Raw genomic sequence first — 22199 nt, 5'->3', positions numbered from 1 at the left:
CCCAAATTTTCTAGGTTTTCTCATGTGTGGCATCAAGGGCTCATATGTCCTTAAGGATTTTGTGAACGGGACCTTTGTCACATGATCAAAATGTGACTTGAAAGTTATATACCAGCTCATTAATGAACTTGATTTTTATTATGAAATCTGTAACTGTTTCTGGAGAGGGACTTTATTTTTCTTGCACTGTTGCTAATGCTTTTCCTTAGAACAGAAACTTGCATTATATGTTCTATAAGAAACCTGTTTGTTTTAAATTTAGTTACTGTAGATAACATCTTTTCTTCTTCTTTCTGTATCTCACCTGGATTTACTTTTTGAAATCAGTCCATAGACATACCCAGCCTGTGGGACCCCCAAAAGATGACTTTTGTGTCATATGATGCATGTGAGAAAGAGCAGTTTTAGCTGCAGACAGTCCCTGAAAGCTGGGTCCCTGTGAAGACCTGAATTCCTGCTCTGCAGCACCTCGAAGGAGCCTGTCCCTGTCTGCATTCGTTAATCCCTGACTGATCCAGACTCTTCTTGGGCCTGGAATATCCCCTTGCGAGGTCTGTTTGGTCTGTGGCAGCCAAGGCTGTTGGTCTGCTCTAGCATGAGGGCAGTGATGATCAGTAACCCTGGGGTTGTCATCAGGAATGTATGGCCAAAAATGCCATCCCCACCCCCTGGTATATTTCTTCCAAAACCTGCCTTGTGCCCAGGTCATTGCAGTCCCCCTCTTTCACACTCCAAGGAGTCTGTGAGCATGCCTGCAACTCCTGGGAGTAGTGACAACAAGCAGAGCTGTCTCCATCTGTGCAAAAGCAGGGAAGCACAAAAGCAGAAATGTGGAACTTGGCTGCACACAAGCCAGCTGAGGTCCAGAAAGTCTGGCTGTGTTCATGTCTAGCTGTGCCAGGGCCAAATCATGCTGAGATAGAGCAGGTGAGTCTTCCTGTGACTTCCCATGAATCATACTATCCTTTAAGAGGGTTGTGATTCTCTTTTGCAGAAACCAATGTACTCTCTGTAGGTTTTATAGACTTTTAATAATCTATTGGAAGGTCTCAGAAGTTGGCAGTTTGGTCTGTGTTTGACTAGTCTGTGACATCTGGAAAACCCTTTGGTGGTTTTTGGTTTTCTTTCAGAATTTCAATAGAAGTTAAATCAATGCATAAATGACAAAACTCACTTCTGCCTACTGGTCTGCAAACATGAAAGGCTCAAGTCGTGGTTATAAGTAAACATTATGAGATTAATACATGATAATCCTTACGCTGTTCCTAACATGATTTTATATTACTCCAATTCCTTTCAAAAGCAACTCTCTAGGGGTTAACATTGAACACAGAGCTACTGGCAGGTTATTGCCCATGAAATCAGGGTGTATGTTGTTGGATTTGGGTCTGTCACTACTGCCCCAGTGGCTTTTTGGCCTGTTGGGTGATTTCATCCATATTAGACAAAAGCAAGGAGACCTTGAGCCTGCTTAGGAGTTCCCAACAAACTGTGTAAAAACATGCAGCTTAATCCCTACTAATACTCCTCTTTGGGAACATAACAGTATTAGGACCACATTATTATGAGCTACCAGAGAATCTGCACAGGAGAGACACCTGATAAATGTAACAGTCATGGAAAATGGATCAGTCAAGAGTGTTCATCATCTAAAGGCACTGAATGATGAATTGTGAAGCATCAGGAAGCAGGGAACTATCTGTGCTCATGGAAATCCTTGTTGATAGATGGAAAACAAAGAATCTTTGGCAGCAAATCAAGGGACAATTTCTCAGGACTTAACTCTCAGCACAGAACATGAACAGTTCTTGAATTACAGGAGCCTGAGACAGTTCTGCCTCTGCTTGTCTCAGAGGTGCTTTAAGTATAGTAGTAAAGGGGCTACTTGTTTAACTTTGATGAAGGATTCTGTTGAGGCCATAATTTATGTTTATATTATATTGCTGATTTCATACTCCTAGTAAAACATTTTAAGTGATGTTCAGGTCGCAGATCTGTGGAATCAATGGGTAGTTTTACTGCATGTACCATACAGGTGAAGGTAGGGTTTTAAATGAGTTTTTTCATAACCCTGCTGGGGAAGACATAAGGCAGAAGTTCTAACCCACCTAGCTGGTTTCTGAGTTCATTTCTCTGCATTGAAAGACAAGCAGTCCTGTGTGTTTTCCATGGAAGATGTTTGCTTTTTCATTTGCATTATTAGCAAACTGCTGCATGAGGGACTGTTTCATTGGCTGAAATCATCAAGCGTTTCAACTGCAATTGCACACTCTGCATTTAAAAATGTTTTCCATGTTACAGTGTGCTGCTGTCATTTAAATATGAAAGCTATTTTCAACTACTGCTGTTAAGTTTGGGGGGGTGTGGAAAAAATAGACAAAATTATTTTCTTCTGCCATGAGGTTTCTGTCCTTAAAAATGTTAAACTTCTCACTTATGATATTAAAGACAAAAATTCCAGGTGTCTGTAGTGAGAATGTTCCTCATTCCCTCTACAGCCATATCTTTTTTTATGTATTTCTTTTAAGTACATTATTATTTGCACAGTGAAATTAGCTCTGCAAGAGGGATGAAAACCCTTGTCAGAGAAGTTTTAGCAAAAAGATCAAAGGAATTAAATACAAATTCTCTCAAAGGTGAGCATTTTTTTTTCTTTTTTGAACAGGGAAGTCCCTTAGTTTAATTACTTTTAATTTAAAATCAGATCAATGAATGGAAAGGTGGATGCTTTTCAAAGAGCACTGCAGTTTGCTTCTTAGAGCGATCAGTGTTTCAGCAAGGTGACTAACGATATGCATTTTTATCTTTAACCTCTGCCCCGTGCCCTCCCCACCCTTTACCTAACCCTTTCCATTTGCCCTGGTCAGTTAACAGGCAGGAAGCATTTGAAAGCAGTCATGGATGACTATGATATCAGGTCTGCTGCCAGCATTTTGGCATCTGTTAAAGAGCAAGAAGCTCGTTTCGAGCGGCTCACCCGCGCACTTGAGGAAGAGCGGCGCAATGTCTCCTTGCAACTCGAGCGTGCCAATCAGCCCGCAGACCGCATGAGCATTTGCAACATTGGCAATGGTCAGCCCCTGGCAACGGCCTGGCAGCAGCTCGTACTGCAGGTAAAGCCTGCTCCCTTCACTGTCACTAGAGTCCCCCCTGGCGCAGGGTCCCATCCCGGCCGGTCAGTGCATCGGGTGTTGTCAGCATTTCATTAGTGCCTTGTGTGCCGCTGGCCCGGGCTGGCTGCAGCGGGTGTGCTTCATCGAGTCGGCTGGGAGCTTTGGAGCCTCGCCCTGGAAGTCGCTCTTAGCTCATGGGATACTTTTAAAAGTATGTGCATACTTGAGTAAAAACCCTAAGAAGGGATCTTCACACCCTCCTCTAATCTATGCACTTGCTGTAAGTCTGGTGATGTGCTGGTGATTGTAAAAGAGGGCTGAATCATAATCTCCATAGCAAACAAAATTTCCATTAGAAATAGCTGGACTTTGAATAGAGGGAGCAGCATGAAAAGCAGGGATTTCCCTCCTGCAAAGCCTTATTGTTTGTGTAGGGAGGACTTCATAATTTGTTTCTCATGTGCAGTGAATTGATAGACTATTTTAATGATGCAAACTGGCTTTGTGGGTAGCTTTAGATTTCCAAATACTGTTTTGCTTGATACATGTTCTTTAACTGTTTAAATGTGCAATGACAAACTACTTATGTCTCTAAATTACTTCAGCTCTCTACCCCTCTGACACACAAGGTAAGTCATGCAGAAGCAATAGTACCATTTGTGAAGGTCTGTTTCCTAAGAAAACATTGTTTAATTCAGAAGGAAGCTGTGGGCTATGGGGATTCCAGAAGTTGTTTCCCAGTTGTACCAGACTGTTTTACAATTATACTTGCATTGAGTGTACTGGGGGAGACTTTACATTAAATTATGGCAGCACTGCTTTTCTAGTAACAGCTGCCATGTTTTTTACATGCAGATGCCTGAATTTGGGATTCCATGTGAAAGGAGCAGCTTGCACTGGTCAGGGTCAAAGTCTGACCGTGTCTGGTAGGAGCTGTAGGTGGTTGTCCTCTGATGAGCAGCTGGGCTGGGAGAGGGGAGATGTGCTTACGTATTTTTTATAAAAAAAGGACAAGTTCACCTTCACTTTTTCTGAATGACTTTGTGCAAAGTGTCTGATTAATAGCTTCAGAATGAAATTCCTTATCCACAAAACTGATGAAGCATGAGTTTTCTGCGGTGTAATGGCTTAAGGTCTAACCACTTCCAAGAAAACTTAATAAAAGAGTTTTAAGTTACTGGGGTCTACGTGACTCTTATGGAGAAGCAGCCCCTCTAAGTGACCCCAGGCTGGATCTGCATATGCTCAGCTCCCTGCCACTAGGTTAGGGGAGCTTTAATTAATTGATAACTAGCACTGAGGTTTTTATAGTACCTTTTATATGAAATAAAATGGTTAAATAGCTAAATATGCACAATTAAGAATCAATGTAAGGTTAGTTGTGTGAATTTTCATAAAATATACCGAGGGCCAAATTCTTCCCTGACTTACTAGAATTAAAAAGTGTTTAACTGAAGGATGAAAGCTGTACCTTCAGTCTTATGCAGAACATATAATATTTTCATCTCTGGTGTTCTGTGTCACATTTCATAGTGCAGAGTACACAAAGCAGAAGGCTGTTTGTGCTCTGCTGGCTGTGGGGATTGCTCACACCCTGCACTGAAATCCAGTGAGCACTGGCTGAGTGCTGCAGACCACCCCAGTCACCTGCTTGTTGTAAGGAATATGGCAAAGTAACTCAAGTAGCAGCTTTTCCATTTGGAACTTTTGTGGTGATTATACATAATCTAGTTAGTCTGAGTAGAATTTGGGCAAAAGAAATGAGTGTTAGCTCCATTTTATGAGAGTGACAAATAATTTTTAATTATCTTCACAACCAGGCATCAGTTTTCCATGTTGTTTGTTTGTCAAAGTGGAATCTGCCAGAGGGATTTGTTAGGGCTTTGTAAATAGAGTCTCTCTCACAACTTTTTTTTAATATACAATCCCACACTTACTCCCTTTTTAGAACAGAAAATTAAGTCTTTTTTTCCCTTTTCATTTTAGACATGGAAAAGTACTATATATGTGGGCAATGTGCCAGGAGTGTAGCAGTGTTGTGAAGTTCTCAAAAGACAAAATCAAGGTCTTATGAAAATATTGATTCTAATTAATGAATACTGGAACTCTTATTTTAATTTTAATTTTTTTTTTTAAAGTAGCAGCTTTATACTCGTTCCCTAACAATAACTCCTTGTCCTAGACAGCCCAGTTAGCTACTTGCTGGTGAGTTCTGCCTGTTCAATGTGAATTTCAAATACTGGAATGGAACATGTGAACTCTGGTGCACTTTCTGACTTTTTCTGTGAGTGTCTATGCCATTGTGTCTTGTCTTCTCTTCTTAAAGAGAAATACCAGATCTGCAAATGAGGTCAGGGATGTGCTGCAATTGCCGAAAAGTATGTGCATAGGCTTCTTGATTTTTGTATTAAGTGTGGATATTTTTTTCTAAAAATTACCTTAAACCTTAAAAATTACCGTTTCGTGGGAGAGGTTGATTACTTGAACAATCTAAACAAATCATGAATGTTTTGTTCAGATATTAGAAATAGCTGAGATTATTCTTCAAGAGGAAGCTTTCTCAGAGGAGGGATTTTTGGGAAACACTGTCCTCGCAATGAGAGGTCCTAAGTGTTGTTGAAATGTCTCCCATTAATATTAGTGAGAGTCTTTTACTCCGGTAGTGGCCAAGGCGTTTGTGTTCTCATAGCCCACTGCAGAAGGCAGTGCCTGCCAAATCTCCAGGCTCTGCAGAGGTTTGTACCCATCTGTGTCCTGCAGGAGGCTGTGAGCAGCTGTGCATAGGGACAGTCCCCTTTAACCCACGCAGGCTCTGCTGAATGGGGACAAAAGTGCCTTTTGTGCTTAATGCGCTTGAACGACGGGTAAATGTAACTTGTGCTCTGTGCAGCTTCCCCAGGCTTCTACTGTAGCTGCAATTAGAGTTTGTTGCTGAGTGTGCAGCCAGTGACATGAATTAGGGTGTTTCAAGTCGAGAACTTTGGGAAGATAGCAGCTTTATACATGTGTTACTGCAGATTCTGGAGGGTCAGATGAAGTGCTCTTTCAGACTAAGAACCCTCTGGACAAAAGGTCATTAGTTACACAGTGGAAACCTTGGCATTAGTCTGGAAAATGTAACATTTAATGAAACTTTGGCCACAGATCTTTTATCAGGGTAATAAAATCTCCTAAAACTCACTGCAGGTTTTAACAATGTTCTTGACTGTCTCTGGCCTTTGAGGGGTGGGAGCCACGTGGCTGATCACTGCTCTTGGGTTTTGGGAGGGAAACTCTGGTTGTGATAAAGACAGAAGAGTGGTCTGTTAATGTGTGTTTGTGTTTGCTTCTCTGACTTCTGAGGTAAATCATGTACATTGGTTATTCCAGTATTTCAGGCCATGGAAGTCTTGGCAGTCTTTGCCCCTTTTCCAGGGCAGGCACAGTCCAGTAATTCACTGGTGAGTAGCGCCCATCATGTGTCTTCTACATGTTCAAGTGTCTAGCTGATAATGTTTTTTACAAGCCTGAGAAATCTTACTGCTCTTCATGTGTGAAGTATAGTTTAATCTACCAGGTTTCAGTTAACTTCTTTCCAAGTCAGCCTTCTCCTGCTCTTCACAGTGGGAACTGAAGTTGGGCAGGAAGGAGATACAGACGTGCCCGTGTGGGGTATGTGCTGTGACAGGCTCACACAGAGATGCGCTATTACCACCACAAAACATAACCTACTACTAATAAAGAATATTCTTTTTTACATATATGTATACACACTTTTATTAAAACATTAGACATGTGATACTTATTAAACACAAGGCTATATCCTGACTTGGTTTAAACTGGCATGGCTCCATGGGTTTCAGAGAAGCTCTGTCAAATCTGATCATCTGGGGAGCTGAACAAGGTTTGCATTCAAAGATTGTTTCCCATCAGTATGTGGTGACAACTTCCATTCCTGTTAATGTTGCATAGCCAAAATAAAGTACAGCATTCAATAAACCCCTGTTGCCAGCAAAAGCACTGTAACAATACTTGGACTTCAGAGATTCTGTAGTGCCCTATAGGGATTTGAGAGGGGTTTCTAAGTCAGAAAAAGGCATTATCCCCCTTCTTACAGGTAGGAAAGCTGTGGGAATTGCCAAATCTCACACGGTACAAATAACAGAAATCAGCCCTTTACGTGCTGGTGCAGGGTTTTACTTGTCAGATACACTGACTCTGATGTGCCTCTGAGAAGTAACATGGGTTGATCTGAGAAGTCTTCACACTCACAGGATCATCCAATAATTAAAAAGTTACTACATTTGATTGCAACTGTGATTCTTTTAGGTTCCTAGTGGTGGGTTTGTTGGGATGTTACTATATAAAAAAATGAACCAAATTAATAAAATTATTTTTTCCTTCACTTTGCAAACATTATTATAGCTGTTCAAGGAAAATTAGCTTATGGAAAAAAGCTACAGAATATTTTCATAGTTACAGTTTGGATCATTTATATAAAGCAGCTTATGTTCCAGAGAAATAACACCTGCTTGAACACAAACAACCGCATTTGACTTTTTTTTCTTTTTCAGGCAGGTATTTTTAAGCCCTAATTAAGTACCAATATTCTTCAGTATTTTTGTTAGTCTGAGGTACCTGTGACTTCTGCCAAAACAGAAGTTTTGACATTTAGCGAATTGAGGGTTATTTTCAAATAAAAGGTGAACTCCTAAAGCACACCAGAACACATGGTGAGAATTTAAAAAAAAAACAAAAAACACAAGACGATTAGGTCGAATTGCTTTTCTAAGAAAATACCACCAAGTTAACCTTTCTGAGTCAGCCTAGGCAACAATAGCACTTCTGTCTGTATTTCATTACTTTTATTTAAGATTCTCTGCTCCACACTGATGTAGTACAGACTGAATAGAATATAGAGACTGTTTCCAGTGCTTTGATAGTAAGAACATGGTGCATTAATATTGTATGTAATGGTTGCTTTAATATTGTATATATGTTTAAAGGTATCCAGAAAAGAAGCAAAAATGGGTTATGGGCTTCAGTGAATCTTCACTTTGCCTTTTCTCTCCTCTGCATCTCATACAGAATGCACTTCATCTTTGCATGTAAAGTTTCATGTAATTAGTTTGAGTTTGTAGTGCCTCTTGGCTTCCTGTGTTATATAACATATTTGTGCTCACATTAAGGGACTGACAGCATGGAAAATTCCTTTTTTTTTTTGCCTTACAGGTAAGGTCAGGTACAGACAGCAATGCTGTCAGTTCATGACTGCTCCCTGGTGTTACAGTACTATTTCCTGCTACATTGCCAAATACCAAGGAAAAAACTCATTGGTAGTTAACCCATGGAAGGTCTGCTTCTGCCAGTAGTGATAGGTAGCAAAATGTTGAAATAACTTGCAAGAATAATCCTTATTCCTTTATAGACCCATAGAAATGTGCATTCTGCTTTGGGGTACAACACGGTTTGGTGTCAGTCACCTCAGACCTGATTTGTGGCTGCTGCTGCCCCTGCCCAGCTCCCCTCACTCTCTAATTTGGCTCCTGTTCCTTTGGCCTGCAGGTTCCTGGGAGTTACAGGGGCACTCGCTCTGCTCTCAGCCTGACCCTGCACATTCAGTGTGAGTGGAGTTACTGAGCTTCTAGGAGTGACCTGGGTCAGGTTTCAGCTTCTGCATATGTGCAACTATTCAGACGTTCCAGGGGGAAGGAGGGGGGAGATTTGGGAATATGATTCCTATGGGAGAATGAGTTCTTAGATCAGAATTCAGTGGGAGCTGAGAGGTACTTAGAGGACCTAGGGATCCCAGCAGCTAGGAACTGCACCAGGAGCCATTACTCAGCTCCTTTTCAGGGAGATGTGTCCCTCCGTGGCTCCTCCTCTGTTGGACATGATAATAATTGCATTTGGCTTGGAGGTTGGAACTTGGAGCATCTTTTTATTGATGTTGTCCCATCTGTGTGAAAGCATCAGCTCCTGGTTCAGAGTGAGAGCCAGGACCTTTGGCTGATGGCAGAGCAAGAGTGGAAGCTGAAGCAGGAGCTGGTGCTGCTCGGGCCCAAAGCCCTGCAGCTGCCGTGGGGCAGTGCCAGAGCAGGAGCTCTCCTGGAGTCACTGCAGGTGTCAGCTGGAGACTTCTCAAAGTGACAGGGGGCATATGCACCGCTGAGGAGCTCCTACTGTTTGCCTTTCTTCTGGGATCACCCAGATTCCAAAGGAAATCCTACAACCTGCTTCATGTATTGCAGGAGGCATTCCATAGCAGAAGCCAAAAAAAAAGAAAAAAGAGTTCGTGCAACAGGCATCTTGGTATATATCATATGAGAGGCTCTGAGAATGGACTCAAGTGGTATTCTAGCAAGAATTAACATTACCTTGTTTCTTGAATAGTCTCACCCTTATGATTTATTCTTCAGTCTTCATTTAAGGCCTTAGATGGTAAAAAGACAGATACAAGGGAATGGGAATAATAGTATCAATTTCAGCAACAGTTAAGGAGCTTTGACCAGCTGAATCAGAAGCTGTGCAGTTCTTTCCAGAAGGGATTTATTTGATAAGCAAACTACTTAAACCCCACTTAGGAGAGTTATTTGGGGCTCAGAACTGCTGGCACGCAGCTGAATCCACTCAAAATCTGATGTGTTATCTGAGAAGCATTTGTATAAAACTTTGTCAGCGAGTCTAGTTTAAAAAGTAGATTCCAAATGATTCAATAAGAAATAAAAAGGGAATCCAGCAACTGAGAAACTGACCCTCTGTCTGGAGGAAGAATGACTTTATTCTTTATAAGATTTGGGTTTTTTCAAAACTTAATTACATACCATTTTATAGCTTCACATGTGCAGGTTGAAAATATACTTCCAGCTCCAAAAATCACACCTTTGCAGAAATGTAATTTTTCTCTCTGTCATCAAAAGTACCTCACATTCACATATCACACTTCATCTGTTAAATATGTGCTGGGGAACTCTCAGTGGGAACTGCTGAATTCCAAAGTGCCATCTAATGTTTGTCTGCAGGACAGCAACTGCTTTACAGTAATGATGATAACAGTGCAAGGCAATGGCCATGTCTGCCCTAAGCATCTCAAATATTTTTGCAATTTCAGTTGCCTTGATGGCTCAAAGTCCTTTTGTTTAGTGTAAATTTTTATTGAATGAGGTTTTGGAAGCAACTGAAAAGTAAGGATTTTCTTATTTTGTTTGACAAGACTTGTGAAAGAATGACTTTTCACAACTGTTAGCCTTTCTGGCCTGGAGCTGTGCCAGGTTTTAATTTAAAATATTTAAATTGAATGAGAAATTCACTGTTCCATAGTAATTTTCCATGATTTTACATTGCTTTACCAATAGAACTATGTTTTCTTCTGGGAGAACGTATAAGAGAAATACATGAAAATTAAATTCTGATTGCAGTGTGTTCTCATTATGTAAACAGGCATCTAGGTTTTTCTTTGCATGATGTCTCTGAGTGTTACAACATCAGCAAGTATAACAGCAAGTAATTATTAAAAAAGTCTTAAAACAGGAACATAAAATGTGTACATTAAAGAGTAGTATCAGGTTTAACAGGATTTTTTTAAAAAACAAGTTTCTAGTCCCATTTACCACATTTGCTTCTTGATAATTAACATGAATCATCTTACATTAAAGTTGTGATTTATTTTTCATGTCCTGCTGCTTGTTTGTTTCTCAGTTCAGGCAGCAGAACATGATTAATTGTCCTGACTTTTTAAGATTTTTAGTTGTCCTACATTTTAGTTCCCAAGCACACGACTCTATTAGTTTAATTGGGATATCTAGGAAGAAAGATCTTTTTGTAGTATATCTCCCAATTTAATGAAAAGATTTAGTTCCTAACGCAGGCCTTGATCCATAGGGGGGCACCGAGGAGAGCTCCATCCCTGCGAGGCGTTGCCCAGGAGCTGCTCAGCCTTTGTGAGCTCTTCCCTCACACAGCCACGTGTGCCTGCAGAAAGGTTTTGCAGAAACTTTAAAACCACCAAGCAGCCAACCTGGCAATTTCCTCTTCCCCCGAGCCTTTTGGGCTTTGGACCTGCAGGGTTCAACCTCGCCTTTAAACTCAGAGATTTTCTACAGTTCCCTTTCAGGTGTCTGCAGTGTCTGAATGCTCTTGTGAACTAACTGAAAGAGCCCAAAACGGATCTTGGGTTATGATAACATCGATAAATTACTGAGTCTTTAGCTAGTTTAGGCCATCTTGTTAATGGTTCAAATGATGTTCCTGCTTGCTTTGTCACAGATGTGGAGTGATTCACTGAAGTCATCACTGTGACTGAGAACAGAATGGCCAAAGATGGCCACGGGCAGCCTGCGGCTGTGTGCCAACTGTAATTAAAGCCTTTGATTTAAATGTATGTCACAGTTTACTGTTTATTTAGGTATTATAAAAAAAAATCCAAAATACAAACCAGCCAAAGAAAAACAAAACAAAACCCCAACAACTGCTTCTTTTTTAAGCTACTAAATTACTAGCTGGAGAGAATATTTTTTATCCGTAGTTGTGGTGACTGGGAAATGCTGTGGAATACCATCAGGGTTCATTTTAAGGACTTAATGTAAAATGCTAGCACAGGGAATTTTTAGAATACTGTTGTTAAAGATTGAAAAGAACTATAGAGTCTGTGTTTCTAACCCATCCGATTAGCTCTTCTTCCTTTTTGCAGTCTTATTTTCATATGTAACTATTTAAAATACAAGAAACCTGCTCTAGAATGAATTTCCTACACAGAGACCTTAATTCTCTCTTCAGAAGGGACTGCAAAACAGCTTCAGGTTTTTGTTTGAAGAGGACAGTAATTACCATGAAAATGGGTAGATTGTGCAGACAGTTATCAGTCCAGTCCATCATGGCAAACCACATTTCTGCTTTCTGGATGAGAGAATGACGTGTTAAGCTGATACCTTCTGAGCAAGAGTTTGTAATATGCAGCATGAAATACAGCACAAATCATCTGGAAAATCCACAAACGAAAACAGAATCTGAGAAATGAAAAATGGTTAATACTGAGTCTTTCCTGCATTTGAGTCTTTGTTTTCCTTTCCAATAACTACAGCATGAAATTATGGTCACAGTACCAACCTAAACTTGATCTGTTTTCCTGGCTGTTTTCATTCTGTTATAAATGTCATGGTAATTATTTTGTTTTTTCATAAACCATAGAAGGTTTTTTTATACCTTTAAAACATAGTTGATTCTTACCTAAATGAAGCTGCTGGGATGAAACATAGGTCATTCATTCAGTTGTGACCTATATGCAGTGACATGTACCTTCCTCTGTCCTTTGTTTCTAATGTAAGCAGTGCTGTCACCAGACTGTCCTTGTTCTCATCCTGTCATATGACAACTTAGATGAAATGGAGTTGACTGATACTAGATGTAGCAAGATGCAAGCTGTGTTGGTATACAAATTAAAAATCCCCTGAGCTTACTGAAATGCCTAGTGGTGTCAGCCTGTAGAAAGTGTCTGCTTTGCTGTATTGTTCTTCAGCCTTGTGATCCTTTAGACGTCTTTTTAATACTGGTTTCTTAAATAAAGAAGACACCTAAAATTGTCCTCCATTTATACAACAGCTCCCTATTGAGGCAAGCTGGCTTTGTTTCCATTTCTAGACTTGCAGTATGGGAGCAAGAAGATTGTCAAAACCATGTTCATGGCAATGTTAGAAATACCTGGGTGGATGTTTCCCACTACAGTCATGCAACCATTTAGGAGCAAGTACAGATGTTTTGAAAGGGCTCCTGCAACTTTTCAAATACATTTAAAAATTATGATAATGCTAACAGGAAAAGATTTCAAAATGTATCTTGGAGATAGAATGTCCTGTTTGCATTTGTGTGGATTAAAATCACAACTGTGGGGCACTCTGACACATCCCAGTGTGCTGTGCTTTAGTTCTCCCACTTACCTTGTTTATTTGCTGCATGAAATTCCCAGAAGAACAATAAAATACCCTTGGCATGGAAGCCCGTGTATGAATACAGGCTCTCTAATTCAGAGAATTGCCATGGGTGATGGTGGTGCTTTTGCCTGGGATTCTTGATTCATCTTGTGCCTTCTTGCTCTGTTGGGTTTATGGAAGTTACATATCACTGAAGCCATATGTTATGATCCCAGGCAGAGCTGTAAACCATTTCCTTTTTACTGCCTCTGAGAGCAGATCAATCTATAGAGCAGCACTAGTGATGGGGAATTTTTTAAGGGTAATGGGAGAAAGTAAGAAAAGAGAGCTTGGCTGAGATACTATACTATTCCATCTTCCAAAGAATTAAATCCCTTCCTATTTATAAATTTTTAATTTCTCACCAAGAAGAAAGAAGGTTTTCACCCTACTTTTGCAGCTGGGAAAAAAAAATAAAGTCAGATTAAGAATTTAAGGTTTATTTTTTAAAAAGAGGGGAAGGTTGTGATGTAGTCAGCAGTCTGATACTAATGGATAGAGTGTTTGTTGGCAGAATCTGGAAGTTCAGTTTAACCTTAGGGATCTAATCCATAACTCTTTTTTAGGTAATTAGTTCTTTTACTTCACATTGCCAAATCTGAGCATTCAGAATTGTATGAGCTAGTAAAATATTGCAAGAGGCTAAGGGCACTTGAGATGTAATTTCCCTTAAAAAAAATCTTTTAGCTTTGAGTCAAAACATTTTCAAAATTTACTTTACAACCAGAAGGCCTACAAGCATCTATTTTATATTTTAGAGGAAAAACATGTTTTTAAATAACAACCTGACTCCAGCAGGTGGGACTTCAATATTCAGCAGCACTAATCTTGCGTGGCTTGCACAAATACATGTGGGTTTACAACATGAGAGACTTCTTATGTGAGTAAGAATTGGCAAGCCCATCCAGGAAGGTTTTCAGTTTCGTTGCTTTGCATGCAGGAGTAGCTCCTTCAGTGCCCTATGGATATAGGCTTTACACTGGTTTTTTCTTTGACAGGGTATAAAGGTCTGGCACATAGCCATGTGCATGGCTAAATTGAATGGTGCTGTTCTGTGCCAGCATGGCCTCAACAAAAGTGGAGCTATTTTAGTTTGTTAACTGAAGAAAAGTTGGACAAGGAGAAGGGGTGGGAGAGCACTGTACAAAAGTACAGGAGACTTGTACAAACCCCATTCCTTTTGCTTTGGCCTTTATGTGTTTTATTAATGGCCACTACAGTTGCCTCTGAATTATTCCGCTGTAGATAGAATACATCTTTTCCCTCCAGTGAAGCAAATCACTTCAGCTAAACCTTGTGCAACATCTGCCATTGCCCTTGTCAAACTTTACAGCATTTATTTCTAAACAAACTAGGATGAGCTGGGTAAAGTAGCTCTGCCCTGTTCTCTGCCCCTAAAGTACAAAGCTTTAACTCTAGTATACATCTGGAATGCTGACACTGGCAGTAGTAGGAAGGCTGAAATGAGAATTAAATAGGTCTGAAACATTTCTTCCACTCTTAAATGTCTGTATAGGAGATGCCACTTTTTCAGGTTCCTCTGGTAAGATTGATACAAATTGACTGTTAGTTATGGGGACGCTGGAAGGATGTTTTAAAATTTTCAGGCAACCTGAAGCTGGGATGAAAAGAACCTTTTGTGCAAAGCTGCCTATTCTGATAATTAAAGACAATTCAATTGTACCTTTCTTCCTGGTGTATAGCTGGTCTCCCTGGCTCTGACTGTGCCTGTTTTCCAGGGATAGTCTCTAATTTGATGCCAGCATCTTTCAGTCCCTAATTACCATTGTTCAGCCACCAGCTGTTACAGTGTCGGATTTACTTATTGCTTTGGTTTGCTGCAGGAACCTCGTAGGAAAAGGCAGAACACCATTGCCTCTTGGCTGGTGTCTGCAAGCAGTGCTGGATTTCCAGCACTTGGGGCTTCGATCCTCCCAGATGTGGTCAACAACTTCCATGGAAGGGCAGGGCTCTGGTTCAGGGCTGGCTGAGCTTCTCCTCTTGCCCTGTTGTGGCTCCAGGGGGAAAAATGCTCAGGTTTAGTTAAGGTTGGTTTATACATACCAAGCTACATCTCTTTCTTTCAAGACTTGATGCTGCAATTTTGTGGAAAAAGCAGAAAGAAGGATCAGATCCTAGAATAAGAAGTATGGGAAGGCTCTCCTTCTTCCCAGGTATTTCATAGAGGTTCACAGCCTTGTTCAAATAATGAATGTTAAGAACTAGGTACTTCCAGTTTACTAGGAAGAGGTGGATGTGAGAACCGTGTTGAACCATGCTGTGAAGTCCCAATTTTTGTTGCAGAATGTGGTGGATGCAAGGTGTAGTACACCTGGCATTCATTTTGGTAATGAGTAATTTATCCAGGCAATCTGCTAATGAATGTGGGACAGGTTTGTGGGCAGGTGAATGGCTTTAAAAAATGAGGCCAGTTGCACTTTTCAGCTCTAAGCCTCATCGCACCTGTGTAAGGTGTAAAAGGGAGGAGACGGTGATGGAAGATCATAATTCTCTGGTGTTGGTGCATTAGGGATGCCATCAATCTCGAAGTGAAGTGCAAAAAGTAAGCAAGCGAGAAGGTTTCCTTTCTTGTGCTTTCTTGCAGAGCGCCCTGTAATTCCGGAGGCAGCTGCGCTCTCCGGGCAGGCGCTGTGGGAAGGGCTCTGTACCGCCGGAGCCGGCAGGTTACAGCTCTGAGAGACGCCGGGAACAGGCGGCTTCCCTCTTTGTCTCTGTAATCCATCGGGAGAGATCCGGGGGGGCGGGCCGGGGAGCGGGGGAACCCCCGGGGCTCCGGGCGCGCAGTCGCCGGCAGCCGGGGGGACCGCGCGGCGGCGCCGGGCACGGCTCAGGCTGCAGGGGCACGGCCGAGGCTGCTGGGGCACGGCTCAGGCTGCAGGGGCACGGCCGTGGCTGCTCCGCAGCTCTGCCGCTGCCCGGCCCTGCCCCTCTCCGCGCTGCCCCGGCGCGCCGGGCGTGGCCCGCTCCGGCTGCGGCTGCCCGTCAGTGCCGCCCCCCGCACGGAGCCTCCCGGCGCCGGGCAGCGGCGGCTCAGCCATGTGAGAGCGGCGCGGACGCGTCCCCTGCCGGAGCCGCGGCGGTGCCGGTCCTGCCGGCGGAGCGGGGCTTTCCCCTGGATGGGCTCAGTCCGTAGGGAGGTTGCGGAGGGGCTCTGGGGCGCCGAGGGTGCCGGTCCGGGTACAAAAGGAGCGAGCTTCGCCGGGGGAGGAGGCTGCGGAGGCTGTCAGAGCAGCGGGCTGGGTCCGCGGAGGGGCTGCGGGCAGCCGGGGGTGTTCCGCGCTGGGCACAGCCGGACCTGCACCTCGCATAAATGCCTGCGGAACTCAAACAGGTTAGTGCGAAACTTGTGTCCTTCCCCTCGGGCTCTGCGGCCGCGTGTGCGGGTCCTGGTGGCGTGGGGAAAGCTGTCAGCGCTGGAAGGGGTTGTTGACTTGTGTTTTCGTTTTTAGCTGAGAACTAAGAGCAAAAGCTGAGCTGCTCTTTCTAGCAGAGCATTCGAGAGAGAATCTGCTTTTGTCTCTGTTGTGTTAACTGGTGAAACACCCAAAAAAGCAAGCCATTGTGTTCTTTGACCTTCTCGTCCTGCTCAATAAATCTAGGGAGCTCTTTGACACGAACAGCTAGAAATAGTGCTTTTAAAAGAGAAAGCTTTGCTATTGTGCTTTTGTTCAATGTTTGCTTTTCCCATACTGCGTTCCCTAGCTTTCTCTTTGATTTTGTTGCTGGACATACCAGAGAAATAACGGTGGTTTTTCACTCTAAATGTTATCTTAAACATAAAGTTCTTCTTGGCTGTCGTCTTAGTAGTTATAATGGACTTACAGCTTAGTGCAAAAATATTTCAAATATTATTCTTTACTTTCAAGTGTCATTGGGTAATCCAGGGCAAAGCTGTTGCAGACTAGATTTAAATAAATAGAGATCATATAGACTCCTGTAATTCATAGGTGCTTTTTGTGGGTAACCTCCTTCTCCTACCTTGTAAGCCTCAGGAAACCTGATAAATTCAGGTGGTGGCAGGGTAGAGCTGACTAGGATGAGGTTGTGCCTTTTTCTTAATCCTCTTTTTTCTTCTCTGCCTTTGTAATTTAAAACAGAGTACTGTAGAATAAGAGAATGCCACAGTAATGCATCACTGATAATACATCCCTGAATTTGTTTAGGCTCATTGCACTGGGGTTGTTAGAGTTTCTCTGGCTTGGTTTAATACCCTGTGCTTTGCCCACCCATCTCAGGAACAGAAGGCTGAATCATTTCATGATGCAAATAGGATGCTGATTCCCTTGAGGGGAAAGTAGCCCTTTCAGCTGGGTCCTCCAGTGAGCATTTCTTTGTCTGTAGGATTCCCTGGAATCACAGTCCTGCCTGCTGGAGGTGGCTGAATGCTGGTTTGTTTGGGTACTTGTTTGTGTGTCATGCTTCCTGTGGGCGTCTTAGGAAGGGATTTGATTTGTCTGTGGTGCTGTTCATGTTGTCTGACCCACAGCTACTGTACCTGTCAAATTCTGTGCAATGGATTGTTGAGTTTTAGATAGATTGATCTAGTTAGTAGCTCCAAGGGATTTTGGTTTTGTCTGTGTTTTTTTAATACATAAAGGAAAAAGCTGGAGGTAAGGAGCAGAATGCTGGCAGTAAAAAAAAAGGTGTATTTCATGTCTTTTGACCCATGCAATACAGCTGTGCTCGTGTCTTCTGGGTTTTCAGTGTTGATAGGCGGAAAAGCTTGAGTGAGAGTGGAAGGTTGTAGTTAATCACTTTAGGTCATGCTTTTCAGTTAGCTTGTAAATTCTTCTTCCATATCAAAACAAAAAAATGTCATGGTTTTAATTTTCACACTGTCTGTCATAGCTGAGGATTAGACAGAGATGTGGTATTTTATCTCTTCTGTTGGAATAATGGTTCTGGATGCATTCTGAGGTCTTTTCACAGAATAACTGTTCAGTCTGGTAGCACAGCAGTTTATTAGAACATGCTTTGCTTAATGAAAGGTGGTTGTTTTAAGCCATGAGTTGTCAGAAAAATTTACTGTGCAGTTACAGGGCCTCTAGAAAGTAATTCTTCAGCTGTAATGATCACAATTAAGTAAAACTGAACCAAATGAATAAATGACTTTGAGGTGGATGACAAGTCTATACAATCCATCCAGATAAAGATAGGGGAGATACTACAATGGACTTCTGCCACATTAAGTGAAGGCCTGTTGTATTTAGATAAGGCCAGCTGTGAAATAGTAATTAAAAATAATGAAGAATAACTTCTAATCATGCTTTTGCTGGGAATAGTCACGTTTCCTGAAGTTCTGGGCCACAAAAGCAGCATTGTACCTGAGAACACTGGTAGAGGAACAAAATGCTGAAAACCAGAAATGTGGCTGTGATGTGTGGGGGTGGGTGTCACCTTCTCGAGTCTTCCCTTGGCCATTCCCCTTCCTGCTCATGAGGGAGGAAGGCTGTTGAAGTTTGTGCTGAGTATCTGCAGTGGCCTTGAAAGTAAAGAGTTTATGAAACTGAGAAGGATCTTGAAGTTTGGAACTGTTAAAATATATGTTCATGCAGTATCACATACAGCTTTGATCTGGATCTGAAACCTGAAGTGCTGGCTTGCCTCAGGGCCATGAAGTTGTGAAGGGGAAAGGAGTCACTTAAAGTGACTTTTGCCAAAAGCTCTTCACTTCTCTGTTATTCTTGCTTAGGAGAATACTTTATTAGCATTCTGGATTCAGGCATTGACCTCAGTAAAGCTGGCCTTCCTCAGCACTTTGTTCCTGAAGCATTTCACTAGAGGATAATACTGATGTGAGGGAGTATGAAATTGTAGATCTGGCAGGATGAAACAGCAGTTAATGCATTAGTGACATCCCTGCTGTGAGTCCGTACCAATGAAAGCTTGTGGAAGAAATGTTCATGGCGGTGCAGCGTGCAATAGAACCATCATTTTCCAAGGAATTGGTCAAGTCATATTAGAAAAACCAAATAAGAAGGGAGTGTGAGGTTTGGCATGGATCTCTGTAGGGATTCACCCATGGGTTCTCACATGACAGGCCTGAAACAGGTCTAATGCGCTCTACTGCCTTGGAGTGAAGAGATGCAGCAGTCTCCACTCCTGAGTCCTCCTTGCTCCCCCAAGCATTCCCTTTGGCAGCAGCTGTGACCTCTGTAGGAGAGCTGGGCAAAGGAAATGTGGTTTGGGACTTGCTGGGGTGTTGAACCATGTACAGGAGCAACTGAATGGCTCTGCCACAGAGGCAGTAATTCTCTACAGGGTGGTGGATTTTTGAACTCTTTGGGCAGTTATTGCCCAGTTCAGGTGTGGAACATCAGCTCAGATGCCAGAGTGTGCCTTTACCTCTCTGGAGGAGCTTGCACAGCTGAGCCCTTCAGCATAACCAGGAAGCCTTGGGGCTGCAGGAGGCCACTGGTGTATGATGTGGAAATGGAAGTGTTCTGTTTCTCAAAATGCCTCAGTAGGAACTGTGCTCCTTTAACAGTGCTGTTGGAGGTGCAAGGGCCTATAATGTCCATTTTATGTCAGTGCACAGCTTTGTAACAGCATGGACTTACCAAACAAAGCATTCCAGCAATTGCACTTCCCGAGGCTGTGCAGCTTAACCACCTGTCCCCAAGGTCTGGAGCTGTTGTACATGGAGCATCAGGCTGGCTGAAATTTTTGCTTGAGTTACATTGCAGTTACTAAAAATAAAAACATAAAAATATGTTTTGGTGGTTTTGGTTGGTGTAGTGTGGTTTTTTGTTTGTTGTTGTTTTTTTTTTTAAACAAATTTTAAAAACAAGCAGATGTGTGCACTCAAGGTCTTTCCAAATGTAGGAATACTGATTAAGGAAGATAAAATGGAGAAAAAAGCATGTTAAATAATCACATTTGAAACTGGATGGACTGGATGTTTATAACAAGGCTACTCACAAACGTTGAATTGCAAACACTTTTTTCCCAGGAGTTCATTCCTGCCACTAAATTAAGGTTTGATTCGGTAGGAGTAGGATCAAGGCCACTGGTGAAGTTCTGTCCTTGCATTTGAGTGTTAAAATAACAAAGCATTTCACTGAATATAAGGATTTTAGCATATTCTTAGCATATCTTTACCTGTTCCTGCCTTTGTTCCTCAGTTGCTCTAAATTATTTCTTCTGTGCTACCAAAATTCTGTAGCTGTGATGCAGAGAAACTTTTAAAAAGCTCCTGCTTCAGAGTGCTTCAGAGTGCACCACTGCCTCTTCTCCTTTGTGGAAATATTTGTGGATATTGCCGTGGTGTGAGATGGGAGGTTCAGCCTTGGGGTTCAGAAAATCCTGTTCTTTACTGCTGCTGGCTGTTGGTTTCCCAAAATGTGCAACAAGGTAATGCACTCATGTTTGGGAACCATTCTGGGGACAGAACCAGTGCAGCTGAAAAACTGAAGCAAACGTCAAAGCTCCATGAAAAGAGGAATGGCATCCTGAACCAGGCTGTTTGTGGCCCTTGGAAGGGTTGTACCTCCCTCCTGGGCCTGAAACAGGGAGGAGAAGTGGCTCTGCATGAAGTTCTTGGGAGAAACAAAAGGGCAGGGCATGACCGGGAGCGTGTGGGCAGGAGCTCATGTGATGGCTCTGCTGGTGAAACAAGGTGACAGTGCAGTGCAAAACCTCAGTGCCTTGGCCTGGGTGCTCTGTGTGCATTTGGTTTGCTCAGATCTTGCCAAGGACAGACCAGAGCAATAAGAAGGCTGTATTCCTCAGGTGTTTTTAAAGCCACTGTTGTTTCAGTAGCACGTGAGAAGTGAAACACAGGATTTTGCTGGTAGGTTTTCTTTGGTTTTGTTTTTCCAGTGAAAGTTTGAAGAGTAAATGGAGTTCCTGAAATAAATCCTGAGACTAGAGAGTGTATTTCAAATTCTTGGATAAAAAGGAAGCTGAAACTCAAACATTGATAGTTTTAAATGTCACTGTGTCCTTTGTGTTTTCTGTCTCTCATTAAGTTGCAGCCAGGCTTTGGGACCTTTTTTTAAATTTGCCTTTATACCTAAGAATGAGCAACTCTGACTATACCTGAGAGAAGCCAGATGAGCAGCACTTGCTTTCTTAGGGCAGCATAATCTTTTGTGTCTAAGATTCTGCCACCCACCAATGGGTGGGCAGAATCCTTTCTGTTGCATTAAGGGGTGAAAACTCCATGAACTTGGTGCTCCCTCTGTACTGCAGCAATGTGAAAATCCATAACTTCAGTGGTGTTCTCTGCCTCTCTGATGAGTCAGGCCCACACTTGCTTACAGCAGGAGATTGAAATACCAGTTTTCCCTTTTATCCAATCCTACATGTCTATCCTTAGCATCACAACTCCTCAGTGTTCAAAAAATAAATTGTTTTAACTAAACTTGAAGTATTTTTGAGCTTTGAAATTTCTGCCTCTACCAGCTAAATCACTTGGTGCAATTCTGAACTTTCTTTTTCAGTAAAACTTTCTCAGTGAGACTATTGTAGTGTTCAGAGAGTTGTTCTTGAACGTCTGTAATGAAACCAGAGTCAGGGCTTATTTTTGTACTGTAGAGACTGTATTTTTGTGTGTGTTTATATATATGTGTGTGGGTATAAAAATACATATGTGGAGATGAGATGATGATTTAATTTAAGTAGCATTACTCTGGATGTGTGTAGTGTAAGACTGATCAGAAGAATCACCTAGAATGTTCAGCAGTCCTTTCAGAGTACAAGCTTGTAATTGATTAAGGAGCTGGTGAAAGAGATGCAGCACAATTTGTTTATGGATGGCAGAGCCCTGAGATACAAACAGATCCTTTGTGTGACCAGGATTATTCTGCTCTTTGAATTGTAAACTTCTGGAAATTATTTTAGTAAGTTTTGCATCTGAAGATATTTGCATCCCACCCTTTTGATATGATTCTCAGGTAAATTTGCTGTTAAGGGCATAAAGACCCTTTTGGCTCCTGGGCATGGCAGTGAGTGGGCCTTGGCTGCTTGGGTGTGTGATACTTCACAAAGACACAAATCAGTGTCTGTACCAGAGTTATGCAGGTATTAGAGCTACAGATGTGAATAAGATAAAGTCACTTGTTTAAGGAGTTCAATACAAGCCTTTGAAAGTATGTTAATGGAGAAAGGATTGATAAAG

The 22199-nt window shown here is 42.1% G+C and overlaps 1 protein-coding gene across 17 annotated transcripts in view; it reads left to right on the top strand.

The window, feature by feature from the left end:
• ARVCF (ARVCF delta catenin family member) overlaps positions 1–22199 on the top strand; it is a 247318-nt gene that overhangs the window by 93473 nt on the left and 131646 nt on the right. For 10 of the 17 annotated variants that reach the window (XM_064392940.1, XM_064392945.1, XM_064392943.1 and 7 more), the window contains one exon: positions 2868–3113. The exons of 4 other annotated variants lie outside the window; for them this stretch is intronic. In XM_064392940.1, the coding sequence (XP_064249010.1) occupies positions 2898–3113 (216 nt within the window). In that variant the 5' untranslated portion in view covers positions 2868–2897. Of the gene's footprint in view, positions 1–2765; positions 2781–2867; positions 3114–15923; positions 16410–22199 lie in introns of those variants that run through there. 3 more of the 17 variants (XM_064392946.1, XM_064392942.1, XM_064392949.1) reach the window with 3 other exon arrangements.

This window comes from Passer domesticus, chromosome 17 (genome assembly GCF_036417665.1).
Source record: "Passer domesticus isolate bPasDom1 chromosome 17, bPasDom1.hap1, whole genome shotgun sequence".
NCBI lineage: Eukaryota > Metazoa > Chordata > Aves > Passeriformes > Passeridae > Passer > Passer domesticus.
This window is presented reverse-complemented; position numbering and strand designations above follow the sequence as displayed.